A 25,894-nucleotide genomic window follows, 5' to 3' on the forward strand; every position below is an offset into this window, starting at 1 on the left:
GGGTGGATGGGTGTGTGTGTGTACACAAGTGTGTGGTGGGGGTGGATGGGGGTGTGTGCATAAGTGTGTGGGGGTGGGCGGGGGTGTGCGTGTGTGTGCATATGTGTGTACATAAGTGTGTGGTGGGGGTGGATGGGGTGTGTGTGTGCATAAGTGTGTGGTGGGGGCAGATGGGTGTGTGTATGTGCATAAGTGTATGTTATCGTCTTTCATTTGTTCCCTCAGCTAATCCCTTAATGGCCTGGGCCTCTGAGCCCGGCACACCTGAAAAATAATCCCTTTGTTTGTGTGAGATGAATCCGGGCTCTTTTCTTTTAATGTGGATATAAATAGATGCCATGTACACGCTCCTCGTGGCTTCCTCTAAGCTATGAATGTATTTCTGCCTCTAACGCTGCCAAATTCTCTAAAACTAGCATGTAGTACTTTCGGAGCATTGCTACGTAAGCCAGGAAACTTGAGAGATTGCTCGTGTGTGTGTGTGTGTGTGTGTGTGTGTGTGTGTGTGTGTATGCACGTACAAGCATGTGGGCACACACACACACACACATCCAGGCCCCTGTGGCTTCTCATTCAAAATCTGAAACAGCTCACAAAAACCACTGAGCTCCTATAAAATCCCAGAAAAGAACCCTTACCCTCAATGTTGGAAGAAGTTAGAGACCTAACTTGTGAGGAAGCCAGTGATATCCCAGGACAGGCAGTGAGACCCCAGGACAGGCAGCGAGACCCCAGGACAGGCAGTGAGACTCCAGACAAGTAGTGAGACCCCAGGACAGGCAGTGAGACCCCAGGACAGGCAGTCTATATGCCTCAAGGAAGACTTTGCTCCCCAGTTTTTAGTCAAAAGAGCAACACTAAGGTCATCACATTTCCCACAAATCAGTTCCATGCTATGATCTGAGCTCCCTAGAGAATCTGGTGTATGGAGCCCTTTTCACCTGTGTTGTTGTGTCTGTGTGTCCCAACTGTCCCTCCCCTTAAAAGATTTCTCATTCTCTGCTTCTAAAGAGAAAGGCGACCTCGCTAGGCCCTGTTTGTACAGCACAGAAGTAGCACCAGGGTGGGGGTGAGGGAGCCCCTCTCCATGCCATGTGAGGCTGCTGCAGAGGGACAGCAGGGAGCCGGCCACTTCTAGTTCCTCTGACAAAGCAAGAAAATGTCCATTTTTCTATTAGGTCTCTGAATCTCCAGAAGAAAAATCTTTGCAAATCGACGCCCTTTTATGTCCTTATTTTCACTTACACTCCAGGTCACATCTGTGCACACACCTAGTGTGTAGATTTGTGCAGGTCTGCAAGTGTGTGTCTAGCTTTCAGAGAACATCATACACACATACATGCACACACACACACACACACACACACACACACACACCACACAATCTAAATGTAGAAACACAGGGCTATTACGAAATAGGAAGGGAAACACTATTTCCCACTTAAAAGATGTATCAATAGCCTGGGTGTGATGTTATACACTCAGCACTTGGAAAACTGAGGCAGGAGGATCCCAAATTCATGGTCACCTAAGGCTCCAAAGTAAGAGCCCCTATCTCATAAAGGCGGGGGGGGGGGAACAAATTAAAACGAAAACAGTGTTTAATAATGTTTAATATAGGAGCTACCAAATGGCTCAGCAGTTAACAGCACTTGCAGAGAACCTCTTGTAGAGGACCCGGGTTCAAGTCCCAACACACACATGGCAGTTCACAACCATCTGTGACTCCAGTTCCAGGGGATCTGACACCATTTTCAGAACTTGTAGGGGAACAGACACACACATGATGCACATATATACATGCAGGCAAAACATGCACATAAAATAAATGTTTTTTAAAAAGGCTAAGAGGCCAAAAGTCTAAGAAATAAAAGTAGAATTTCCTGCCTTGTAAAGATCAAACGTTAATGAAGCTCCCTGGAAGTCAAGGGAGTCTGACGTGAGAATGTAAACACAGGGCAGGTCCCACGCACATTTTTCATTCCGCTTTTCCTGATAATTCATTTTCTCCTTTCTAAGAGCACAGAAATTCATTTTATGAAGCAAATCTCAGCTGAAATGACTTTGGTCAGCCCCGGGAATCGCTTTTTTACTAACACTCCTTGCGGAGGACAGATGTCTCCTCGTCTCCTCGGGAGAGCTGCCAGTGGGCGTGTCCCAATAGAAGTGTCAACAGTTTGTTGCTATTTCCAGAAACTGGCATTTTCCTCATCCATTTGCCCTTCCTGTGAATTGGGGGCACATCCACGGTGACCTGTTGATGGTGCCCTGGCAGCTGGGCCGCAGTCGTAGCTTCTGTGTGATCCACTCAAACCTGGGCCCTACACTTGTGGGATACAGTGGCTCCATAAGGAATGGCCAGGGACAGTGGGACAGACGGGGCTACTTCAAGGGAGAGAGGTGGGTTTCGGGTTCTTTACAATTCCACTTCTAAGTCTGGAGGTCACGGAACCCGGGTGACTTTGTAATGTTATCTTTTGGAAAAGGAGAAGCTTGACATGTCGCCTGGCTTGAAGTAAGAGAGTATTCTGTTCTTCTCAGCCCTCAGTTTTCCCTGCCCTCCAAGCCAAGCAGGCCACACCCTGCTACCCTTAATTCTTCGGCTGCTGCCCTCACCCTATGGACAATAAGCAAAGGTTAGAAACTGGGCCAGCAGCCTGAAGTGGGCCAGCTGTTGCGCCAGCCCCTCCCACTAGCTAGGTAGGCATAGGTGTGTGTGTGTGTGTGTGTGTGTGTGTGTGTGTGTGTGTGTGTGTGTGTGTGATTTGCATACATGAGTGTGTGCTTACTCATGTTCGCACATGTAAAAGCCCATGGTCAATATCAGGTACTTGTCATTCTCCACCCACCCCCTTTCGTTGAGACAGGGTTTCTCATCAGACTGTGAGCCTGCCATGTCCACTAGACCAGCTTGTCAGTGAGCCCTGGGGTCCTCAGTCTCTGTCCCCAGCGCTGGGGTACAGACTGTGCTGCCATGCCTAGTTTTTACATGGGTTCTGGGGATCTGAACTCAGGTTCTCGTGCTTGGACAGCAAGTACTTTACCCACTGAGCCATCTCCCTGGTCCCAACAGATGCTATTTCTGTTTTAAATATGAGGAGTAAGCCTTTTCTTCCAAGGACGCTTTCGTGTGTGTGTGTGTGTGTGTGTGTGTGTGTGTGTGTGTGTGTGTATTTTATCTTTTTGAAACAGGGTCTTTCACTTAACCAGAGCTTGCTTGCTAACTCGGTTAGACCTGCTGGCCACCAAGGATCCTCCTGTCGCTCCCTCACTAGTGTTGGGATTACAGGCACGTGATGCCAGTTGTAGGGCGAGCACCTCACAGACAGACAGATCACCACCGCGGCACCTCACAGACAGACAGGGACCACCACGGCACCTCACAGACAGACAGGGACCACCGCGGCATCTCACAGACAGACAGGGCACCACCGCGGCATCTCACAGACAGACAGGGCACCACTGCGGCACCTCACAGACAGACAGGGCACCACTGCAGCGCCTCACAGACAGACAGGGTGCCTCACAGACAGACAGTGCACCACTGTGGCGCCTCACGGACAGCTACTTCCTTCACCAAGCTTCTCAACCTTCCCTTTGGTCAAATGGATCCCATCAACAACCGCAACAGCATACATCACTTTGTGTGTTTCTAAATGCCCAAGAAAACCCACATGTAGAAGGCCTGCCATGTGCCACACCCTCTCATCCAGCAATTACCTGCTACTCTTTGGCATCTTCTCTTGGAACAAATGGTCACCCAGATGGGACTCCTTTCTCCCTCCTGTGCATGGCACACTGTCATCCACCCAGGGTTCAACCCAGGGTTCATGACCCCCACTTGTCAAGCCTGCCAGAACCGTCTTAATTCTTTGCACCCACCTCGAGAGTTTCTGTAGTTCTCCCCACTCACTGCTGCAGGGCTTTTATTTTTATTTGGTATTTTAACTTTTTATTATGGAAGACTTCACTAGATACAAATTAGAAGGTTAGGGGCTGGAGAGATGGTTCAATAGTTGCCTATCCAGAGGATCCGGGCTCTATTCCAACTACCTACACGTTGGCTAACAACTGTCTGTAATGCCAGTTCAAGAGCATCCAAAACCCTCTCTGGCGTCTGTGGACACTGAACACACCTAGGGCACAGACATGTATGCAGGCTCAACACCCATACATACAATGTAAAAATGAACTGCTGGGCAGTGGTGGCCCCATGTGTTTAATCCCAGCACTGGGGAGGCAGAGGATTTTTATGAGTTTGAGCTAGTTCCAGGAGAGCCAAGGTTACACAAAGAAACCCTGTCTCAGAGGGGGGAAAAAGAGAGAGAGAGAACAATGTCTGTAAATTACAAGGTTATTTAAGGGACACCTATGAGCCCATCACCCACTTCAGTAAGTACTATCTCATGGGCCATTCCGGAGTCACTATTTACCTAACTCTTCTCCACTCGCAAGATGTTTTTTTTTTATATAATGTTTATTTATTTATTATGTATACATGATTCTGTCCGTGTGTATGCCTTAAGGCCAGAAGAGGGTACCAGACCTCATTACAGATGGTTGTGAGCCACCGTGTGGTTGCTGGGAATTGAACTCAGGACCTTTAGAAGAACAGGCAATGCTCTTAACCACTGAGCCATCTCTCCAGCCCCCTCGCAAGATGTTTTTAAGCCCCATACTCCCTCCCCATGTCACCTGCAAACATCTCCGTGTATTTCTCTCACATGGTCAGTGTATTCTGTCTATTTCTAAAGTTCGATTGCAATGTTCTCATCACACTAAAAGCAAAACAAACCACAATTCTTTCAAAGCGACAACTATTCCTTTGGGCTCGGAGTCCCCTGATTGAGCCGTATTTGTTTCGTATTGAGAAGCCCTGTCCACACACCTGACTTCATGAAGGTCAGTGTGAGCGCGGCTCCCTCCTGGCAGCTGTCAGGTATGTGTGCACCTCTCCTGTTCTCCCATCTTGCTGACCATAGCTGACTGAGAGCTCGAGGAACGTGGTGGGCTGCTGCGTGGCCACGTGTCCCCTGTGCCTGACACAGGGCTTACAGCCTGGGTGAAGAAACGGGCGGTTTCCCAAGCCGAATGGGCTCTCTGTCCCTCCCAAGCCTATTCTACAACATCAGTGACATTCAGTTTTGTGATTTGTTCGATGTGTGGTTCCCCAAAGGACAAGCCCTTGTCTCTCTGGGTCTCTGGCATCAAGCCCAGCAGCGTCTGAGGTGTTCAGGAACGTTGGCTGCAGGAGTGCTCAGAACACCCCTCAGCAAGACTCCCGGTCCGGTGACAGGCTTTCTCGTTGGGTCTCGGCTTTTTTCCTCCTCTCTAGCGTGGAGAAATCAGTCGCAATGATTTCTGAGGCCCCTTTCAGGAACCAGGGAGTCGCCCATTCACCATACACTTGCTGCCCTCTGCTGGCCGGCTCAGCTTTGTGTCCCTGAGATGCCAGGAACAAATAGGGATGAGTCCACTGCTCTGTGAGACACAGCTTGCAATTTTGTTGCCTGGCTTGGATTTAACTTAGATGAAGGGTGTGTTTCTCTTCATCTTGTTGGTCTACTCTTCCTGTGTGATGGGCACCTGAGGTACCAGGAAAGCTCTGGAAAACCCCACCACAGGCCATCATGTACCCAGAGAGTGGGCCCAAGTGCCCACATAGACTGAGAACACTGGACTGAGGTGATGGTCACGGGCACACTTGCGGCAAAGTTTAGGGGTAGCGGAAAGGTCGTGCAGAGAAGAACAAACGAAGGGGTTGGCTTTAGAATGAAGGCATCACTTAGCCTACCTAGTGATAGTCTTGTTTGACAGATCCTGACAGTTTATAATCCACATGAGTTTACCAGCACCACTTATCCATCAGAAACACAGCTCCTAGATAGCTCTCTCTCTCTTTCTCTCTCTTCCTCTCCCTCTCTCTCTCTCTCTCTCTCTCTCACACACACACACACACACACACATGCATGCACACACTCACACACATGCACACACATACACACTGGCACACACGAGTGCACGCGTGCACGTGCACACAGTTCTAGACTGTGGTGTAGTCACCGTGTTCCTCCCTCCCTTACTTTCTACTTTCTGTCCACATGTTGGAACGCCTGCGGTTGCAGATAGCAGGATTTAAAATGCCAATGACTTTGTCCGGAGGTGAGAACTTGCCCGGAGCAGATGGCAGTGGAACTAGAATTCTGTGAGGCACCAGGAAATGATCTCTGCCTTTTGCCCCCAGCTTCTCTCTCTATGTGTGATTGGTTTTTTTCTTAGAACCGACTGGTGCCGGGTGGTGGTGGTGGCGGTGGTGGCACACACCTTTAATCCCAGCACTCAGGAGGCAGAGGCAGGTGGATCTCTGTGAGTTCGAGACCAGCCTGGTCTACAGATCAGTGCCAGGACAGGATCCAAACCTCCACAGAGAAACCCTGTCTCAAACAAACAAACAAAAACCAGCTGGTGCTTTGCACTCACTAATCTATGAGGCAGAAGGTGATCACCAACAGCGCATGACTTACCCTCCCTCAACCTCTGGCTCCTTTTTCTTTACACCAATCCAGATTTCTACACTGGTCCCCTTGAACCAGCTAACCAAATCCTGCGGAGCCGACTATACAATCGGTGAGTCCCAAAGCGAAAAGGAAACATTGGACTCTACTCAAAAAGCAGGAGGAATTGCCGACCAGGCAGGTGTAGCTCTTCTCCCTTCTCTCCACATTCGCTTGGTGGGTTTGTCAGGACGCTGTTTCATTTCTACTCGGTGTTAGCCTTAGTAAAGAAGGAAATCTAAACTTCCAAATATTTACTTGAATTTTTCCCATCTTCACATCACGTAAAGTCGGTTACTGAAGTCGCATGCAGAACCACTGAAATGCACAATTCATGTTTTGTGCACTCAATGGCCAGAGGACACACATACAAAGTGGACCCCTGAAGATGGAAAGTAGAAGAGAAATTGTTCCCAGAACCCCCAAGCTCCCCAGACCTAGGCTGTGCTGAGGGAGGTCAGATCTTCACAGTATCCTGAACCCGAGTCCCAAGCCTGGATGAGAGGTGGGAAGGATGGAGGGCCGAATATAGTGGCATATTCTTTGTGTTTTAGGAAATAAAGCTTGCCTGGAGATCAGGGCAAAGCAGCCACACTAATCAGCCATACAGGCCGGGCAGTGATGGTGCATACCTTTAATGCCAGCACTAGAGAGGATTATAAAATGGGAGGAGACGGGTCTCCTATCAGTCTCAATCTGAGGATTCCTGGAGGCAGGATCACCCATTTTCAGTCAGGGGTAGAGGTAAGAGCCAGTGGCTGGCTGCTTTGCTTTTCTGACCTTCAGATTGAACCCCAGTATCTGCCTCTGGGTTTTTATTATTTGTGCTACAGCTGGGGATGCTGGTCCAGGTGTCTCCCTTTCCCCACAGCAGACTGCTATTCCCAGGAGTCTTGAGATGCCGTGCCTTTGGCTAGGCCCGCCACATACATACCGTATTCTCCTCCAGCTTGAAGCTAAGATGACCACCATGGTCACCCCAAGATGCTGTAATATATATGAGCCTCATTTGCACTCTTTGTGTCTGGGTCCTGGAGGCAAGACAGCCACTGAGAACTCATCCATGGGAGGAAGCCCAGGGGCCAGGGATTAACCACCCAAGCCCCAGAACATGTACCCCAGGTCTTTCCAGCTCTACCCCAGAACACAAATATAGCAGTGAAGCTGTCAGCAGTCTCAAGATGATAATCACAGGGCGCAGTCACACACACAGGGCCCAGGATGGAGGTGGAAGTGTGAAGCCAAGTAAAGATCCTCAGTGAGGAACAGTTCCCCGAGCGGAGGTGGGAAAGGACTGGGAAAACCAAGCAACAGTTGACATTTTATATCACAAAGTGCAAACATCTCCCTTGCCTTCTACACACATTCACAGACGGATTCGACTCCATATCCGTACTGAAGCCTGACTCTTGGTGGGCCATCATTAGCGGCTGTGTTGAATCTAGTGGCTGAAGCATCATAGATGAGCTTCAGTATTTAATATGGACTTCAAGACTCCAGGTGCCCTGACCCTGCCTCCTCTCCCACCACTAGCTATTCTGTATGTATAGCCATTTCCTAGGGAACACTGCTGTGGCCCCAGGATGCTCACCAGGGGACTAGTTGTGCCCCACCTAGCTGTGTGGCCTTATGGTCACTCCTGGTTGTGAGCCTCTTTGCTGCAGGGCGAGTGAAGTCACCTGAAGCTGGTCTGTAGAGAGTGACAGACACGGGGCTGCCTCTGGCTGCTCTGCAGGGAGTGGGGAGGTAGAAGAAAGTCCTCCCCCAGATTAGGGATTCTGCTAGGATGGCTGTTACCCGCTGTCGTTACTTTTCCCGTTACTATGACAAGGTCCCCGACAGAAACCACACTTAGCGAAGGAAAGGGTCACTTTGACTCACTGTTTCAGAGAGTTCAGTCTGACAACAAAAGGACCTTCAAGGTCCTTCTCTAGTTACCCACTTAAGCAGCTAGGGCCCGCCTCTTTGAGGCTCCTGACCTCTCTAAATAATGTCACCACCTGGAGAAACAAGCATTCAAAGCAGGAGCCTATGGGAGCATTTCAGAGACAAACAGCCACACCTGCCCAAACAGAACAAACCCCACCCCAACAGGAAGCGCAGTGGCAGGCTGGGAGTGCCTGCATCAGACCTCGCCCCACCCACGGGGTACCCACAACCTGCTGACGACACACAACGATCTGTCCCTGTTCCTAACCAGGAGATGTTAGGAAACCTGACAACTGCACTCCAAAAATTTAATCCGTCTTTTCCAACTTCTTGTCTGATGTGTGAGACTATTACTATTTCGCTGCTTTTTCTCATCCTGACTTTTATTCCTCCTCTTGGGTTTTGCCTTTTCATACCCTCTGACAGCTTTTCGCCTGAGCTGTCTCTCCTTGTTGGTGTATAATAGCTTTGGGGGGTTTTGTTAACTGTTCATCCTTGCTAACCGTTGCAAGCTTTTATTCTTTGCAACTTCTCTCTGTCTTTTAGCTTTATTGCCATCCCAATTACTATGCAGGTGACAGCCAGCCTGAGCCTCAGCTTCCTCATTTAAAAGACGAGGAAACACCTGCCACCTTGGCTTGCTGGGAGGATTAAACAAGCGCACTTCACGAGTGCACAAGTGTGTGGGCTTGGGTACTTGGCCGTGCCACCCGCTCCCGGGCCCTGTGATTGCCGCGGTTGTCTCAAGAGTCGGCCTTTGCTGCTTTTCCTGTGGCTGTGATAAAATACTGACAAGACTTAAGAGGGAAGGGTTACAGCCCGTCACAGAGGGGAAGTCAAGCCTAAAGTCATGGGTCACAGTCCTATGGGAGCAGTGAATGCATGCATGCCAGAGCTCAGCTCATTTTCCCGGTTACGCAGCCCAGAGTCTCCTGCCTCGGGAATGGCGTCACCCACAGTTGATGAGTCTTCTCCCCTCAGTTTACCCTGTCAGGACTCTACACTCCAAGCTCACCTCCCAGGTGACTCTCCCCTTCTGTCAAGTAGACAATATAAACCATCACACTAGGTCTCTCCACGTTACACCCAGAGATCCCCAAGTCCCGGGCTGCACTTCCTTGTCTTTGATAATGAAACAGAGCAAGCAGAATATGCTGGGGGGCGGGGACAGGGGTGATGAGCAGGGGAGGCAGCCACTGAGAGGTCAACTGGATGGGAGCGGCACAGAAATGTTTGCTGAAGTTGGGGCAAGAGCTCATGAAAAAGGCCGAGACCGTGAGGATCCTAACGCAACCTCCGTTTGCTCCCTGCCTCAGCCAACCCCTGAGTACTGCAGCCTGCAGGAAGGCCTGCCCTATCTGGACATGGTGATTGCAGAGACCCTGAGGATGTACCCACCGGCTTTCAGGTATGTCCACGGCCCCTTGAACATCACTGTTCGGGGCCTTTTCACTGAGCCTTCATCTATTGCCGTCTCTCATTTCACGTGTTCCTGGGTTTCTTTGTATCCCCTGGAGCACCAGGCACAAGGTCTGAAGTCTGGACCACTCTCCTGCAGGTTAACTATCTTTACCGAACTTCACTAGCCCTTCCTACCATGGCCTTCCTCCTCTGCCCTGTCTCTTTAGCCTCTTAGCCTTTGATGGAATCTGTCATCACCCCTGCCCATTGACTCGCTCATCCATCCATCCTTCATTCACGACCTATATAGTCAGTGCTGAGCAAAAATTAGCCTATACCCAAAGCAGGCTAAAGTCCTTGCCCTGGGAGGCAACATTTGGCGGAGGACCATCTAGGACTAGAATGTTCCTTCCTTAGTGACCAACAGCCCCTGATGGAGCTCTCACATTAGACTTCATAGCAAGGATTTCTTTTTTCAAAGATTTGCCTGTGTGTGTGTGTGTGTGTGTGTGTGTGTGTCCCCAGCAGCGAGGGCTGCTCGTTCCAGCACTTCAGGCTGTGACTGCACTTCACATTGCATTCTTGACATGTCTCAGTATAACATCACACCAACCTGCAAATCAGATCAGGAGCCAGGTCTGCTTCTTTCAGACTCCCCCAGACCAAATGCCCCATGGGGAAAGGCATCTCCACCAGGGTCCCTTGGAGGCAGTGAAATAGCAGCCCTCACAGAAGTAGCAGGAGGTATTTAATCGTATCTTGTAAACTTCACTCAGCACTTCTTCAAATACCACATAGACCATATGGAGATACCTTTTGTCATTTTCAAGGGTAGCTCAAAGGGAGTTCCAAACCACAAACATGACGGGGTATGTATATAATAGCTACAATCCAGAATGTGCGGGCCCAGAAGCAAATATTCGAAGTTGCTGTAGTATGAGTTGAGAGTCTCTTGATAGAGATCAGCTCATTAATTCAAAGGCTTCCTTGCTGCTCTGGATGCTGGCAAAAAAGACCCAAGTCTATGGCCCTGCCGTGGCATTCTTAGAAGCCACAAGTAACCTGATGTCCAATCCTTTTTCCTTCTTCATGATTTATATCCAGCTTTCCTCCCAGGGGACTTGGCAGGCAGCTGGTATGCACTGCAAAGTGCAAATTCAAAACGAAACTCAAGACTAAACACTCGGTAGTAAAACAGAACAAGGCTACTTCAAGGACCATCTCCAAGTCCCAGAAATGGGTGATAATGGGGTCAGGTCTTTCCGTAGTCGCTGAGATTTCTGGGAAAGAGGGAACTTTCTGAGCTGAACAATGGTATCTCCCCAGGAGGAAATTAGATAAACTGGTCAGGCTGGGTATGGTGGTGTACGCCTTTAATCCCAGCACTCAGAAGACAGTTCTCTGTGAGTTCCAGGGCGGCTAGAACAGCATCGTGAGAGCTCATCTCAAATTTTTAAAGGAAATGGTTCAATGGTAATTTACATGTCCCTCCATAACGAAATAATAAACAAACCCAATCTCACTGTGGCAGTGTGAATGTAATTGGTCCCCACAATCCCAAAAGGAGTGGTACTACTTGGAGGTGTGGCCTTGCCGAAGTAGGTGTGTCCTTGTTGAAGGAAGTGTGTCACTGTGGGGGTGGGCTTTGAGGTCTCTTCTGCTCAAGCTTTTCTTAGTGTGACAGACACTACACTTCCGGTTGCCCTCTGATCAAGATGTAGCCAGCACCATGTCTGCCTGCAGGCTGCCATGCTCCCTGCCATGATGATAATGGACTGAACCTCTGAAACTGTAAGCAAGCCACCCCAATTAAATGTTTTCCTTTATAACAGTTGCCATGGTCATGGTGTCTCCTCCCAGCAATAGAGACCCTAGCTAAGACAGCAGTTGGTACCAGGGACTGGGGTATTGCTGTAATAGGTCTGACCATGTTTTTGTTTGGTGGGATTTGGACTTAGGTATTTTAGGTTAGGAAAGCAGTGGAATGGTTAAGCACTTTGATGGGCCATACTAGTGGGAGCATGGAAGACAGTGGTGCTGAGTGTGATTTGATGAACAGTGGGGGCTATCTCAAGAGGTTTCAGAGAGGAAGAATTTTAATATGTTGCCTAGAGATGATTCCTGTGATATTTTGGTGAAGAATGTGGCTGCTTTTTACCCTTGTCTGAGGAGTCTGCCTGAGGCTAAAGTGAAGAGTTTTAATTTCGTTAGTGGAGGAAATCTCAAAACAGCCTGGTATAGATTCTGTCATGTAGTTATTAGTGGTAACTCTAATGAAGATTTATAATGAAAAGGAGCAAGCTGTGCAGATAAAAATACAAAATGTACAGATTGAGAAAAGGGGCACCAGGAAGTGGAAGAGTTAAATCCTGTGTTCAATATGAGAATTCTATCAACTTCTAAGTGTATCTATCTCAATTTTGCATTCTAGAAATACGGAAATAACTACAGGATGAGTTTAGGGACCTACTGAACCTACTGTGAGTCAGACATCAGCTAAAACTCCATTAATCTCCTGACATCTATAAGTCTCTACTTTAAGTGGAGGGCCACACTCTTTCTCCCAGTGTACAGTTACCCTTGTAAAAGGCCTCAGGTCCCTCTGGGGAAGAACTGGAGCAAGGTTAACTGTAAAACTTCTAGGTATCATAACAGGATCCTTCCTCAGGGCAACCTAGGCACCCCGTCTTGCAAGTTGTAAGATATAGAGTTCATTGAGTAATGGTTGCTGTGAGAAGTTGTGGTAAGACACGACACAGAACTCCAGGAACCAAGGGCAATCATCGGAGACAGGCTCGTGATGGAACGCCAATGAAGGTGACTCAGAAGAATGGGCTCCAGTCTCCAGTCCTAGGTCCACACACCATGCAGCCAGAGTCGGCAGCAGCTTCCACTCATCGACTCATGGTCTTAGACCCAGGTACCCATCCCACGCTAGCTCTGCCTGCCCCTCCCAAAGTGCTCCCAGCTTCCTGGTGTCTGATCCACTCTCTCCTCCTTGTCACAGCTTTATTTCATGAGATATAGTTGCATTTGTCAGGTTCTCTAACAGAACAACTAACAGAATGAAAATACACACATATGGAATTTATTAGCTTATCTTATGGCTGCCGTGGTCTGAGCGGTCCAGCAATGGCTGTCTCCTGAGACATCTGAGGATCTGGGGGTTGTGCAGTCATGAGACTGGATACTTCAGCAGTCTCAATCTGGTCCTGGAGCCCCAGGGAAGTCCTAAAGAGCTTAAGGTCTTCAATCTGCACTGGGATCCTGAAGAAGCAGGTTCTAACACCAGTGAAGATGACCTTGCCAATGAGAGTGAGGACAAGCAGGCGAAGAACAAAAGCTTCGCCCTTTCATGTCCTTTAATGTGGGTTGCCACCAGGGGTATGGCTCATATTTAGGGGGTATCGAGGTTTATATTGGGGAGTTAATCCCCTTAAACCTCTCAGGATTCAGGATTGCTATAACAGATGAAAACCTGACTAATAAGGTCTGAGGGTAAACAAAAATACTTTCTTTTTATCATGAGTCTTTTTATCATGTCCCATTTATTCTTTCTATGCTCTCTCTACTGCTCTCTAGATGTTTCCCTTTCGATGTTCTTCCTCCATGTCCCTTGCTGTTCTTTGCATCCCACAGGGTTCCCAGTTTATACCCACAGAGACATACCTAATAATTCTGTTTAATAACTATAATTCCAAGTATGCACTTCTTAGGGCTAACAGCATGGCTAAAAGACTGACAAGGTATGTCTCAGAAGGGGCGGGGCTGTGAAGCTACCCAGCAGACACTGGAAGGATTAGGATGGAGCTTGACCCCTGGGCTAAGCATCAGGGCTCTGTATCCACTGCCACCCAGGTGAGAAGGGATTTCTTGCTCTGGGGCAGGTTTAGTGACCCAAGCTTTTTCCCTGTATATTTTAGGGGTAAAGGTACAAACAGTTAATTCCTAGACTAAGACCTTGTGTCAAGTGAAAGGTGAAGTTAAGTACAAAATATCAAGGGCTTGTTAGGGTAGAGCAAAGGCCAGTAGGTTATCCTCTCCTGAGCTGGCTGTTAAGGGAATTCAGGGCCACCCAGACCTGTTTATCAGTAAGGGCAGACATGCTGTCTCTCCTGCTCAGTGCCTCCTGTTTAGGGCTCCTTTCTCATCAATAAGGATAACTGTGGGGGACTAGCTTTATGTAGATTTGACTATGAGAGCAAAGGTTTGGCTGAGTGAATGTTTTCACACCAGGGCCCCACCGTGTGGGAGAAGGTATACAGTTGCCCGTAAGGAAAAGTCAGGTTTAAAGAATGGGGGATACTTTGGGATGAATCCCATTATGGTAGGAAGAAACGTCATGATTTCACAAGACTTCTAAAGAACTGAGAGTGGCTAGCCAAAAGACAAGTGTTCCCTAAGCTTTGCAAATCGGGTTCCTCATTGGAGTGCACTTCCATGAGTCTATCTAGTGATCTGTCAGCTGTACTTCTACTGTATAATCCTTGTGGCTCACATCAAGGGTGGAGCTCCATCTCAGATCATCCAACCACAAGTCTCACAAGTGTGCCCAGTTGCTTGAGTTTTAGTTAATTCAGATATAGTCATTAACAACCAAGATTACCCATTACTTAGTCAATGGCACTGTAAAGGCTAAGATGTAGGTTGACAGTCCACAGGATGGGCCGCCCAATGTTTTCAGGATCTTAACATGAGAACAGTCCACGGAATGAGGAGCAGAGGGCAGAAGCCAGACAACAGGGCTAAACTACCAAATGAGAGGAGACGAAATGAAAGGGAAAGAAAGGGTATTAGAGGAGGCTTAACTGTGAGCAAGAAGACATGGGAGGCCACAGCTGAGGAACAACCCTTAGCTTAGCCAGAATGTAGCCCCTGGAAGCCACTCTGCAATCCCCACGTACGTGGAGGGCTCCCCAGGGCTCAGTCCATGGATGAGGCATTATCTACAAGGACCATGCAAGGGCCTTGAGATTGAAAGGAGTGTATGGGAGAAAACCTTGGTTTCTCTCTGGTACACCCTGGTAAAAGGGCTCAGTTCCCGTCTCTAGCCTCACTCCACACTCCATCTTGGGTCCCATTAACACCTACAGCCCTACCCACTGGCACAATGGCAAGCATTCCTGCCTCTATCTCCCACAGATTCACACGGGAGGCAGCACAGGACTGTGAGGTGCTGGGACAGCACATCCCCGCAGGTGCTGTGCTGGAGATAGCCGTGGGTGCCCTACACCATGACCCAGAGCACTGGCCACACCCTGAGACCTTTGACCCTGAAAGGTAAGTTGATTCTGTCTAGAAATGGGTCTCTGAGGGATGTGAGTGTATGGGATAGAATTTGCCTTAGAGACAGCAGCTAGGAGTCATGGGCAAAGTTGACCCCAAATGAAGATCCGAGCCATTCAGACAGACTGGGAGGCACCATTTCCGAAGGAAAAGCTGAATCCAAAGATCTAGCATGACAGCAATAACGCACACAAGAATCAGTATCTTTTATTTGTCCAAACCAGAACACAGGAGGTAGGGTTGGTTTTTCTTTTTATTTTTTTTAGATTTCATTTCTAATTATGTGTAGTGTGTGTAGTTGCACATGCGCACGTGCGTGCACGTGCACACAGGAATGCATGCCAAGTGTGTACATATGAGTGTAGGTACCCATGGAGGTCAGCATCAGGTCTCACAGAGCTGAAGCTACAGGCAAGAGTGAGCTGCCCAATATAAATACTGGGAACCAAGTATCTATGAGTATCTAGTCCTCTACTAGAGTGGAACATGATCTTAACCAGTGAACCATCTCTCCACCTTGTGGGGTTGCATTTTGTGTGTGCACGAAAAAGCAACAAAGCCCATCACTTCCATTCAGTGCAGTCGTATCAGCATAACTGCCCTTCAAGCCTAAATTCACGAGATCCAATAGACCTGGATTCGCTTCTTTCTGTGGACATGGATCTGGTCTACCGCCGACTTCATTTCTAGGCGAGGTGGTCTAAGACACCTGGGCATCCCTCACACCCTACCCTGACAAAACCAGTCACCTTCCTTCTGGGGCTCAACAGGGGAGGCTGGTAAGGAGCCGCTGAGCTCCATTTACTGAACCCAGCCCACGTCTACAACCTGCTCACGGGTTGTGAGACTCAGATAACTGATACCCTACAGTTCAGCAAGTCCTGCGAACATGGAAAAGATTCATAACCAGAAGCGGCAGTCGTGGGGCTCACAGCAAGACAAGAAAGCCCAGAAGTGGTAAGAAGCAAGCTGGCCATCACAGATCGGTGACTGTCACCTAGGTCCACAGAGCCAGGAATGAGATCTGATAACAAGTTCAGTCACTATTCTGCCTTTGGCCCAAATCTGGAGGCTCCCAAGGACTCAAGCTTCCCACAGTCTGACCAGCAAAGCTAGGCCCAGGGGAAGGTAGCTGCCAGTCTTTAATGAGAGAGCAGGTTGGGCCCCTGGGAGGGCTTCAAGGATGTGACTAAAGTGCATGGGAACTTAGCTGAGGAGGAAATGAGAGAGGCTGTGTGGTCCAATGTGAGGGGAGGGGAGGCCTGGCAGGGTCAGGGTGTGCTGGTCAAGCCTTAGGAGTTTGATGATCTCTGGGCTTCACACACATGTAATAATGACTTCCTAGACGAGGTGAGAGGGTGCACTCAGCTGACTGAAGGAAGCCGTTTCTGGGACGGGGCAGGACGGCGCTGAGGAGAGGGACCGAAGTACGGCAGTCAGAGGACACCAGCTATTCAGAACCTTGGGGACAGCCCTGGACACAGGAGCTTCTTGTCCCTGATGGAGGGAGGGGATTTCAGAAGAAGGGGGGTCACTCAGCCAAAACCGAGACTTTAGATCAGTGGTTCTCAACCTACGTATCACACATTTACATTATGACTTATAACAGTAGCAAAATTAGTTATGGAGTAACAACGAAAATAACTTTATGGTTGGGGAGAAGCTGTATTAAAGGGTTGCAGCATGAGGAAGGGTGAGAAGCACTGCTTTAGATGGAACAGGTGTTTCAGGCCGATTGTAACCTTCCCCTGACCTGTAGGTTCACGGCAGAGGCCCGGCTTCAGCAGAGGCCCTTCACATACCTGCCCTTTGGAGCTGGCCCCAGGAGCTGCCTAGGAGTGCGGCTAGGGCTGCTGGTGGTCAAACTGACACTACTCCAGGTCCTGCACAAGTTCCGCTTTGAAGTCAGCTCTGAGACTCAGGTGAGGGTCTGGTACTCCAGGGTGGGGCTCACCCTGTTTCTCTGGCCCAGAGTAGGTCAGTTGCTGCCTGTGAGCCAGGCTGGCTCCTCTCCTCCCAGGGATGCCCCATCTCTTGATCAAAGAGTGTGATTAAAGCTCCAGCTCCATCTCGTCTCACATGTGAAGGGAGATGAATGCTTGTGCTCAGTTAAGTATCTGCCCATAACTCCATGATGTTTTCTTATTAGCATCACATAAAGCTGTCATAACTGCCCCTGAAGGGTTTGGGGTGTTCAGCTTTTCCTACAGAAGCCAGGAACCCTTCCCCTGGCTTGATTCTTATGGTCTTATCTCTCAGCCCTCAGGAAAATTTTCATGAGCCATGCTTAGGGCTAGGTTCTGACAAATATTTTCATTTACTCTATTTTAGGTTCCACTTCAGCTAGAATCCAAATCTGCCCTAAGTCCCAAAAATGGAGTCTACATTAAGCTTGCGTCACGCTGCTCACACAAAGGGCAGGTGGAAAACAGAGCAGCCGGTGACGACGACGTCTGCGAACCATGTTTGAAGGGCACCCGGGATTCAAACAGAGGCCTCATGTGGAGATAGAAATGTTTAAGGACATATATATAGACGATATCTTATCTTAGGCTGAATAAAAGGGTACATGGCATGTGAGCATGTTATTTATGCCACAATTCCTGAATGTTTAATGCCTGTAATGTTTCATTTTGACAGTGGGGTTCCTAGCATGGTTTTCTTGGGACTGAGGTTAAATAAGGGAAAGGTCATTTTGATTAAACTGAGTATGGTGTCAAAGGAAGTCCTGGCCTCAGGACAGTGGAGGGAAACGGGGACACTTGGGTGAACAGGTCCTGATGACACTGGTATGGGCTTTTTTAGCTTCTCATGATGAATGGGTTTCAGACAAAGTGTAAGGACACTCATCCTCAAAGTGGTTCCACAGCCTCATTACGCTTTGACTAAGTAAGAGCAGAAGAAATTAACTAGAAGCTTTCACAAATGGAATAATCCAGGCTAAAGGATGTTTTTCTTTAAAGAGCATCCTGTTGGCTCTCTTCATGCTTGGCCCTGGGGTTCAAACAAAACCAAACATTCCTGGAGACCTACAGACCTACTTCTCTGACAGCCCTCCCAGTTCCTGAGCACTCATCGGCCACTGCAGGAGGCACAACTAAACATACAGACCCTGCTGAAGGAACAGTCCCAAGTCGGTACAGGAGGGTGGACATCTGATGAAAGCTATTAGAATGATGCCTGGTGCAAAAAGGGTACAGAATGCAGGGTAAAAACATGTAGATGCCACTGGTTAGAAGAGTCTTTGGGGACCTAGCTGGGATATAACTGAAGATTTTGCGCATATATATGCTTTATTAGCCCACAGGACCCAGAAAAGGGCCTGTTGCCTATCCAGTTCTCTTTATAAACAGACACTGAAAAATGAACGCCAGCCTTCATCTGCTTCAGATAGTCTTTTATTTCCATACTCTTATGTGACATTTGCAGCACAGGTCATTCGATCTCATTGGGATATAAAACCCACACCTGGAAGGTGTCCGCTACTTATGGGATTCGGGTACAGGGGGGGCGGGGTTGCACTCATCTATGTCTCCTGTCAGGCTGAACAGTGCTTCACTTACACCAAAAATGCCTGGATTAGTGCCAGAGGGCAGAAGTGACAGTGATGCCCGAGGCCTTTCCTGTAGCCTTCTTCCCCAAGGGCTGACTGACAAAAAAGACCCTCCAAAAGCAGAATTATCATACAGGCATAAATTCTTAACAATTAAAATCCATAAAATAGTATGTAGAAATTCTGTGCTTAGCGTTAATAAACATCAAAGTCAGCAAAGAGTTAAAAATACAGTACCTAACACTACTAAAAGACAAACGTGGGCTCATGTTCACTACTGATGAGACCATAAGCCAACCTGAAAGGACCTGAAAACTAAAACTGTTATCAGCCAAGGATTAAGACTGTGGCTTCAAGTCAGGCCTGAGAGCACAGGCCTGTAATCCCAGCTGCTCAGGAGACTGAGGCGGAATGTAATTCTGCAAAACTCTGCCTCATAATAGAAACATTTTAAAAGGGCTGGGGGTATAGCTCAGTGGTAGAGTGCTTGCCTAGCAAGCACAAGGTCCATCCCCAGCACTAGGGAAGGAAAAAAAAAAGAATGCAACTTCACTGAGAAGCCACATTAAATGAGAGTTCATTAAAAGTTTTGTTAATAAAAGACTCTCCAAACAGCTCCACCAGAAAGGCCTACTGCATCCTGGCCACACTCATTGCCGGCTGGTGAACAAGGAGCCCAGGGTAACAAAGATAGAGGGGGAAGCCAGGGGCTTGGAGGAAGTGGAGTATTGAATGAGGTACTCAGGGTAGACTTGATGCTTCTCAAAAACTACAAAGATGGTTGGGTCGGACATGCTGTTTACACAGCTGTCATAGAAGGCATTGCTCTGGCCTTCCTTGGCTGGAGGGCGGACGAAAGCAGCACTGCCCCTGGTGAAGTCTCCCACCAGCACCCGGGCGAGGAACATGGTGTGGGAACTTGAGTCGGATTTGCTGTAGTGGTGGGAATAGGCAGCATCTCTGGCGAAGTAGCTCCCTGAAACGACACACAGGCTGCACAGGCACAGGAAGAGCACACCCTGGCAATGTGGTGCCAGCAGCCTCTGCCCTTTCCACACCACACCCTCTCCTACTCCAGTTCTCACCTTCTCCATCCATCGTGAGGCCATCGACACCTCTTGATGTGGCAGGGCACATGAGGACCTCACCTAACTCACACTATCCTCAGCTCTGAATCCAGCGATAACCTAGTCTGTGAATAGTTAGCTCTAGACTTCGATTTCTCATCTATAGAATAGGGCTGCCCTACTCGGCCTCAGTGGATAACATGGAAAATGAGTAACATTCCTCTTACTGAACCAGTAGCCCAACATATAAAACAATGATTCTTCTCAGTTGGGAACCTGAACTAAAAGCTGTTCCCTCTACACAGGGTTTACAAATCTATCATCAATCTGTCCATCCCACAAATGTCACCACGTCAGACAGAAACTGGTAATCAGGCAGTGCATGAACTTAAAGTCAGACAAACAGATTCTTTTTGGGTTCTGCTTGTTTCTTGAGATAGAGTCTCTCTCTACATAGCCTGGCTCTCCTGGAACTCATGTAGCCCAGAATGGCTTCAAACTCAGTGAGTCACCTGCCTTGACTCCTGAGTGTTGGGATTTAAGGTGTATGCCACCACACCTGGCCAACAAACAGATTCTTGAATTTTCTAAATTTAGTTACCACACATGAGAAACCTTCTTAATGAGTGTTGGAGGGTGAAAGGGAATCCAGATTCCAGCTACTTGAAAATAGTTCAGAAAAATAAAAAGATGAAAAAAAACAACATGGCAACATGTTAAAATTGAGGAATGTGGAATTAATTTATGCAAGAATCATTATACATACATGTGTATGTATTTATATATATAAATATATAAGCACACAGCTTGCAACCTTACTGTAAGTTTGAAATTACTACCAAATATTTTAAAATAACCAAGAGAAGCTGGGCCGTGGTCATGCACACCTTTAATCTTAGCACTTGGGAGGCAGAGGCAGGCAGATCTCTGTGAGTTTGAGATCTGTCTGGTATACAAGAGCTAGTTCCAGAACAGGCCCTAAACCCTGTCTCAAAAAACAAAACAAAACCAAAAATAACCGAGAGAAAAGTGCCTAGAAGTCCTATGTGCGAGATGGAATGACACACTCTTTGGCTTCTATTCTAAGCATGTCATTAAGGCCCAGCGTAGGGTGCTCAGCAAGGTTGGAAGGGTGCTGCTCTCCTCTTCCAACTCTCACTATCTCTTAGAGCCTCCATTCTACCAGAAACAGGTCCCAGTGAGCAGGACCGCCTGCTGTAAGCTGATTGAGCTCTCGATCATGTATAATAATGGAGCTATTAATAGCCTGAGTACTGCAGTTCAGGGCTGAGCTGTCCCCACAGAGGCCAGAAGGCAGTGCACTTGTCACTAGCAGCGTGTGAGGCTGTCTTCAAGCAGTTCCCAGCTCCGGTGGAGGTCACCCTGCCTTACCTTTGCCATAGGATGTACCATGCAGACCACAGACCCGCCAGTCAAAGTTTTGCTGGCAGATGGCATCCACGAAGCTGGTGTTGGTACCATGGAACAGTTGCCTCTCATCTACTTCCTTCCCCCCGTTTTGCTTCTGCATCTGCCCTTTTTGCCTAGAATGGTAGAAACATGCATGTTGAGGATGAAGGTGTTGACCAAAGAACAGCATCCTGAACCCATTTTCTTAATAAAAAAAAAAAAAATCATGTGGCCAGAGGGTGGCTGTGGCTTCCCTGGCCAAACCCTGGAGGCTTAAGCCACAGAGCACAGAGTGGACAGAGATGGGTTGCGGTCTGGTCAAAGAGCAAAAAGAAAGCTTCCCCTCCATAGCAAAAGGTTCTAGGAGCTAAACAGCTTAGAGGAAGGCATGGGTCCTTCTTCCATCTGGCTCCTGAGTGGAGCTGAACCTGGGAAGCTGGAAAGTAGAGAAAAGTTGTGAGGCTGCTGGTCTGGGGGTGACAGACACTCACCCTCAGCCCATCCTCCCCTCTCAACTAGGACTCATTCCAGCACTGCAGAGTGCTATGATGTTGTCCCAAACCCATGGGAAGCCAGGTCAGCAAGCCCTAGACTGCCATGGAGGGCCATGATGATTCTACCCTGTGTGGAGAAAAGCTGGGTGGCCATGAGCATGCTGGTTCTCATGGGAAGAATAAACAAACAAATGTGGCCACTCCACTCTCTGGCTCAGCGTTAAATTCACTCTGTCCCACTGATCTTCAGAAAGTCAGAGTGGCTTTGCTAGTCACAGTGAGAGCAGGAAGTGAGAGCTAGCGAAGCTTCAGTCCCTGCACCTTTACAAAGGACAGAGACAGTTCATGGCACACAACAGCAACAGCACTGGGCGAGCATGCTGCCTCTGACTGTCCTGGAGAGGCAGGGATGTTGGTAAGCAGCTAGCAGGGAGTGGAAGACAGTCATCAGTCACACATACCATTGGTAGACTTCCCACAGGCCCAGATTCTGGATCCGCTCAATCTTTTGAATAGAGTAAAACGGCAGTGTACGGTTGAAGAGGTTGCACACTTTCTGGTACTCTTCTGAGGAAGAACTGAGAATAATCTTCTACAAAAGGAAAATAATTTCCATATGTTATTGTCATATGATGCAAATACATGAACAGTTCCTGAGACCACTGGGAACCCCTATAACTTCAAGATAAAGCCAAAGAGTGATGATTTGGCCCTCTTCCCTGAGATGCAGTCTCTCCAGAGGAGGAATATTTTCAAAGTATAGTAATTTCCCTCTGGTTCACTCTGAAAATGGCTCATAGGTCAGCAGGTGGTGCCTAATACATCCATCTTAAGTGTCCCCAGGATGTCATTTTTTCATATCCCACATAGGCCAAAACCAAAAAAGTAGAGCACATGGCCGGTGAGAATTAGAATTAACGAAGGTGTGTGAGCTCCTCTAGCCCTTCACACACTGCCTCCTGTGTGTGCTCTGTACTCTGTAAGAGACATCCTCCCAGGACAAGCTCCACATTGGAAAAGTCTGTCTTCAGTTTTTGGCATGTTCCCAGCAAGGGGAATCAGCCAAGGTGCCTCATACTGATGGAGCAATAAGGACATTCATTAACATAGTGTTCTGCTCGGCCCCACTCCCAGAAAGTAGGCCTCAAATGAGCTACTGACTTGTCCTCCTGTCCACTGCTGTCCAGTATCTTCCCCTCCAAATGTCCCTCATCACACTCAAATATCCCTTGTTTCTTTTCATTACTTAGTGAAATAGATTAATTGGCCCAGTCCTGCTTGGAAGCTCTCCATAGCAAAGGTCACAGTTCATCTTTTCCCCTTACACTAACCACCTTCTTTCATGGAGAGCTACAGTTAATTCACAGTCACCCAGCCTTAAAATCCCCAAGACCTACAGAAACAAAACAGAAAGCCCACATGCATCTCTACCCTCTGGTGCCACGAGCCATAGTTTTACAAAGTAGTCATTTCACACTCATGTCTTATAGAACCCCCTTCTATCCAGTTCCAGGGTGTGTGAATCCCATACCTTAAATCCTGGATCCGGCAGGGCTGCAGGGTCCCAGTAGTCTGGAATGCTCTTTGGGCCTTGTAACTTAGTGTTGCTACAAAAGGTAAACAAAACCATTTACTCCTTAGCCATAGGGAAATCCTTCACAGGTGATCTCTACTCACACTTCTCCCCTGCATCCCGCCAACCACACAGAAGGGACAGAGCACTCAGGAGAGCAGTGTACATGGGCCCCAGCCTTTACCCAAGTCTTGAAATTCAAAAAACACCAAAGACTTTTTTGAAGTCTTAATGATATACACTTGATATAGAGAAAATATTTTTTAAACTGTAAAATTGGCCCCCAAACCTACTTGGTAACAGAAATTTGAGTTAAGCTGATAAAAGGGTACTTGTGGTCTGGTGTTTGTCCTTCTTAAATGTGCATTTTTTTTTGCAATACACATACACACACTGTGTTAAATTAAAAGGTATCATGTAACAGACACATTACATTATCTTCTAAAAATATAAACAAATAAAAGCAGCTGTAAAAATCCTGACTCAAAGGGCTTAGGAACATGACTGTGAAAACTACAATCCAACTCACTTCCCTTAAATCGAAACCTCCAGTCCTTCCTACAGCAGATCTACCTTCTGTTTCTGTTGGCAAGGGACAGCTCTTCATTCCTAGCCTCCAGCAAATCCCACAAATAAATAAATAAATAAATCCTGGGAAAACGTCACAGTTTAAAAATAACCAAGGGGGATCCCTCAGCGAGAACCAGCCACAAGATTCTTAGTTTCACCTATTTTACCTATTAAGATGGTAAAATTATCAGATTAGAATTCAGCATTTATTCTTCTTAGGATTAAAGAAAACACTTGGAACACTCATATATGAAAACCATAAAAAGACCTTCAAGAACCTAACAAGAACCAAGCAGAACTGCTAGAAAGATAAAGTGAGTCCTTGACAATAAAAACTCAACGGTTACCTCACAGCTTCTCCCACCTCAAGAGTGTAGTGAGCTGAAAGAATGTGGAATAAAAGCATTCGGAAATTGGTCCAGAGAGCAAGGCGGTGGGAAATGTGGAAACCCAATCAGAACCTCAGGAAGCTCTAGACAGAACAGAACTGATGAGACATCAACCACAGCCTTAAGAAGCCCACAGACTCTCAGGCAGAATAAATATAAGCACATGCCTAGACACAGCAGAATGAGGTACAGACTCCAAGACCTTTACAATTAGCCAAAGCAGGGGTGGAGGTGGAGGGGGGATGTGACAGCTTCAAAAAGCGCTACTTTCACCTACAATGCTACCGCAAAAGCTACTGGGAAAAGCAGAAGACAGTAGAGTGTAGCTTCAGTGCTCTAAGGGACAGTAAAGCAACGACAGCCTAACCGTCTATACCCAGTGAAAGCATCTTTAAAGACTAAAGACATTCAGACTAACTAGAAACAACCACATCTCTCTTCCCTTTGAAATCTTATCTAAAGAATTTGAAGAAAAATAAAGATTAAAATGTGAGTAATTTAATGAAGCCCTCACAGTAAAGAACAAGTGTCTCTTAAAGTTAAAACAAAACAAACAAATATCAAGGAGAGTATGAAGTCCTTACAGTAGGAAAACAAAGACATCCATTCATTTGTACCTAAGTGAAGAACCCAGTTTCTTACATTGTCTCTAACACAATGAACAACTTCCAAACTAGTAGAGAAAAAAATATACTTTTTAAAGTCAAAAATTTTTATTTTTATTACATTTGTGTGTATGCATGTGTACATGAACATATGTGTGCATGCACAAGCACATGTGCCACAGTATGCATGTGGACGACACAAGAAAATTTGCAGTTGTTTCTCGCCTACCACCACATAGGTCCAAGGGATTGAACTTGGGTGTGTGTCAAGTTTGGCAGCAAATGCCTTTTCCCACTGGGCCATCTTACCAGCCCTGGACTATGTTAACTGAAAATGGAACTAAACTCAATGTATCCAAATGCAGTTTCAAATTTTACATTAAATGATGCTCCTACAGACTAAGCTATGGCTCATTCGTGCCCAAACAGCCATTGTTGCTATAGTTACTAGGTTATTAGCTACTGTCATAAGGGTTGAGGAAGGAACTAGGCACATCTTCTGTATGGGCAGGATGCAGGACACAGCACTCAGCTCAAAGCCCACTGAAGAGTAGGACTCGAAACATTTGTACCTTATTTTGTATTTGATCAAAATAACTACTTTTTTGTGGTGTTAGGAGGAATCAAAACCAGGACCTTGCATTGCACATCCTAAGCATAAGTCTGCTTACGGCCCCCTAAAAACTAAACTAGAATGATGACACAAGAAATTCAGAAAAGCCGGCAGTGGTGGCTCACGCCTTTAATCCCAGCACTTAAGAGGCAGAGACGGGCGGATCTCTGTGAGTTCAAGGTCAGCCTGGTCTACAAGAGCTAGTTCCAGAACAGGCACCAAAGCTACAGAGAAACCTTGTCTCAAAAAACAAAACAAAACAAAACAAAAAAGAAAAAGAAAGAAATCCAGAAAAGAGAAAGAGAAAGATTTCAAATTTTGCTTAGGGCAAAGAATAAAAAATAAAATATCCCTGCATAGGGAAAGAATAAAAAAAATAACTTCATGTAATGTGATGTAGGACCATCACAATCAATCACAACTAAACCTAAAGGCAATACCAAAGAGATT

The 25,894-nt window shown here is 47.3% G+C and overlaps 2 protein-coding genes across 2 annotated transcripts in view; one reads left to right on the plus strand and one right to left on the minus strand.

The window, feature by feature from the left end:
* The window catches only part of Tbxas1 (thromboxane A synthase 1), a 165,107-nt gene extending 147,362 nt beyond the window's left edge, over nucleotides 1-17,745 (plus strand). Inside the window, exons 10-13 of the mRNA XM_087901627.1 lie at nucleotides 9,800-9,891; nucleotides 15,027-15,164; nucleotides 16,930-17,092; nucleotides 17,502-17,745. Of these exons, the coding sequence (XP_087757753.1) occupies nucleotides 9,800-9,891; nucleotides 15,027-15,164; nucleotides 16,930-17,092; nucleotides 17,502-17,681 (573 nt within the window). The 3' untranslated portion in view covers nucleotides 17,682-17,745. The remainder of the gene's footprint in view (nucleotides 1-9,799; nucleotides 9,892-15,026; nucleotides 15,165-16,929; nucleotides 17,093-17,501) is intronic.
* An 805-nt stretch (nucleotides 17,746-18,550) lies between these two features.
* Parp12 (poly(ADP-ribose) polymerase family member 12) overlaps nucleotides 18,551-25,894 on the minus strand; it is a 37,538-nt gene continuing 30,194 nt past the window's right edge. The window contains exons 9-12 of the mRNA XM_085683677.2: nucleotides 23,226-23,301; nucleotides 22,156-22,286; nucleotides 21,183-21,334; nucleotides 18,551-19,699 (exon numbers count right to left, since the gene is read on the minus strand). Coding sequence (XP_085539803.2) covers nucleotides 19,374-19,699; nucleotides 21,183-21,334; nucleotides 22,156-22,286; nucleotides 23,226-23,301 — 685 coding nt within the window. The 3' untranslated portion in view covers nucleotides 18,551-19,373. The remainder of the gene's footprint in view (nucleotides 19,700-21,182; nucleotides 21,335-22,155; nucleotides 22,287-23,225; nucleotides 23,302-25,894) is intronic.

This window comes from Myodes glareolus, chromosome 25, assembly GCF_982192425.1.
Source record: "Myodes glareolus chromosome 25, mMyoGla1.1, whole genome shotgun sequence".
Classification (NCBI taxonomy): domain Eukaryota; kingdom Metazoa; phylum Chordata; class Mammalia; order Rodentia; family Cricetidae; genus Myodes; species Myodes glareolus.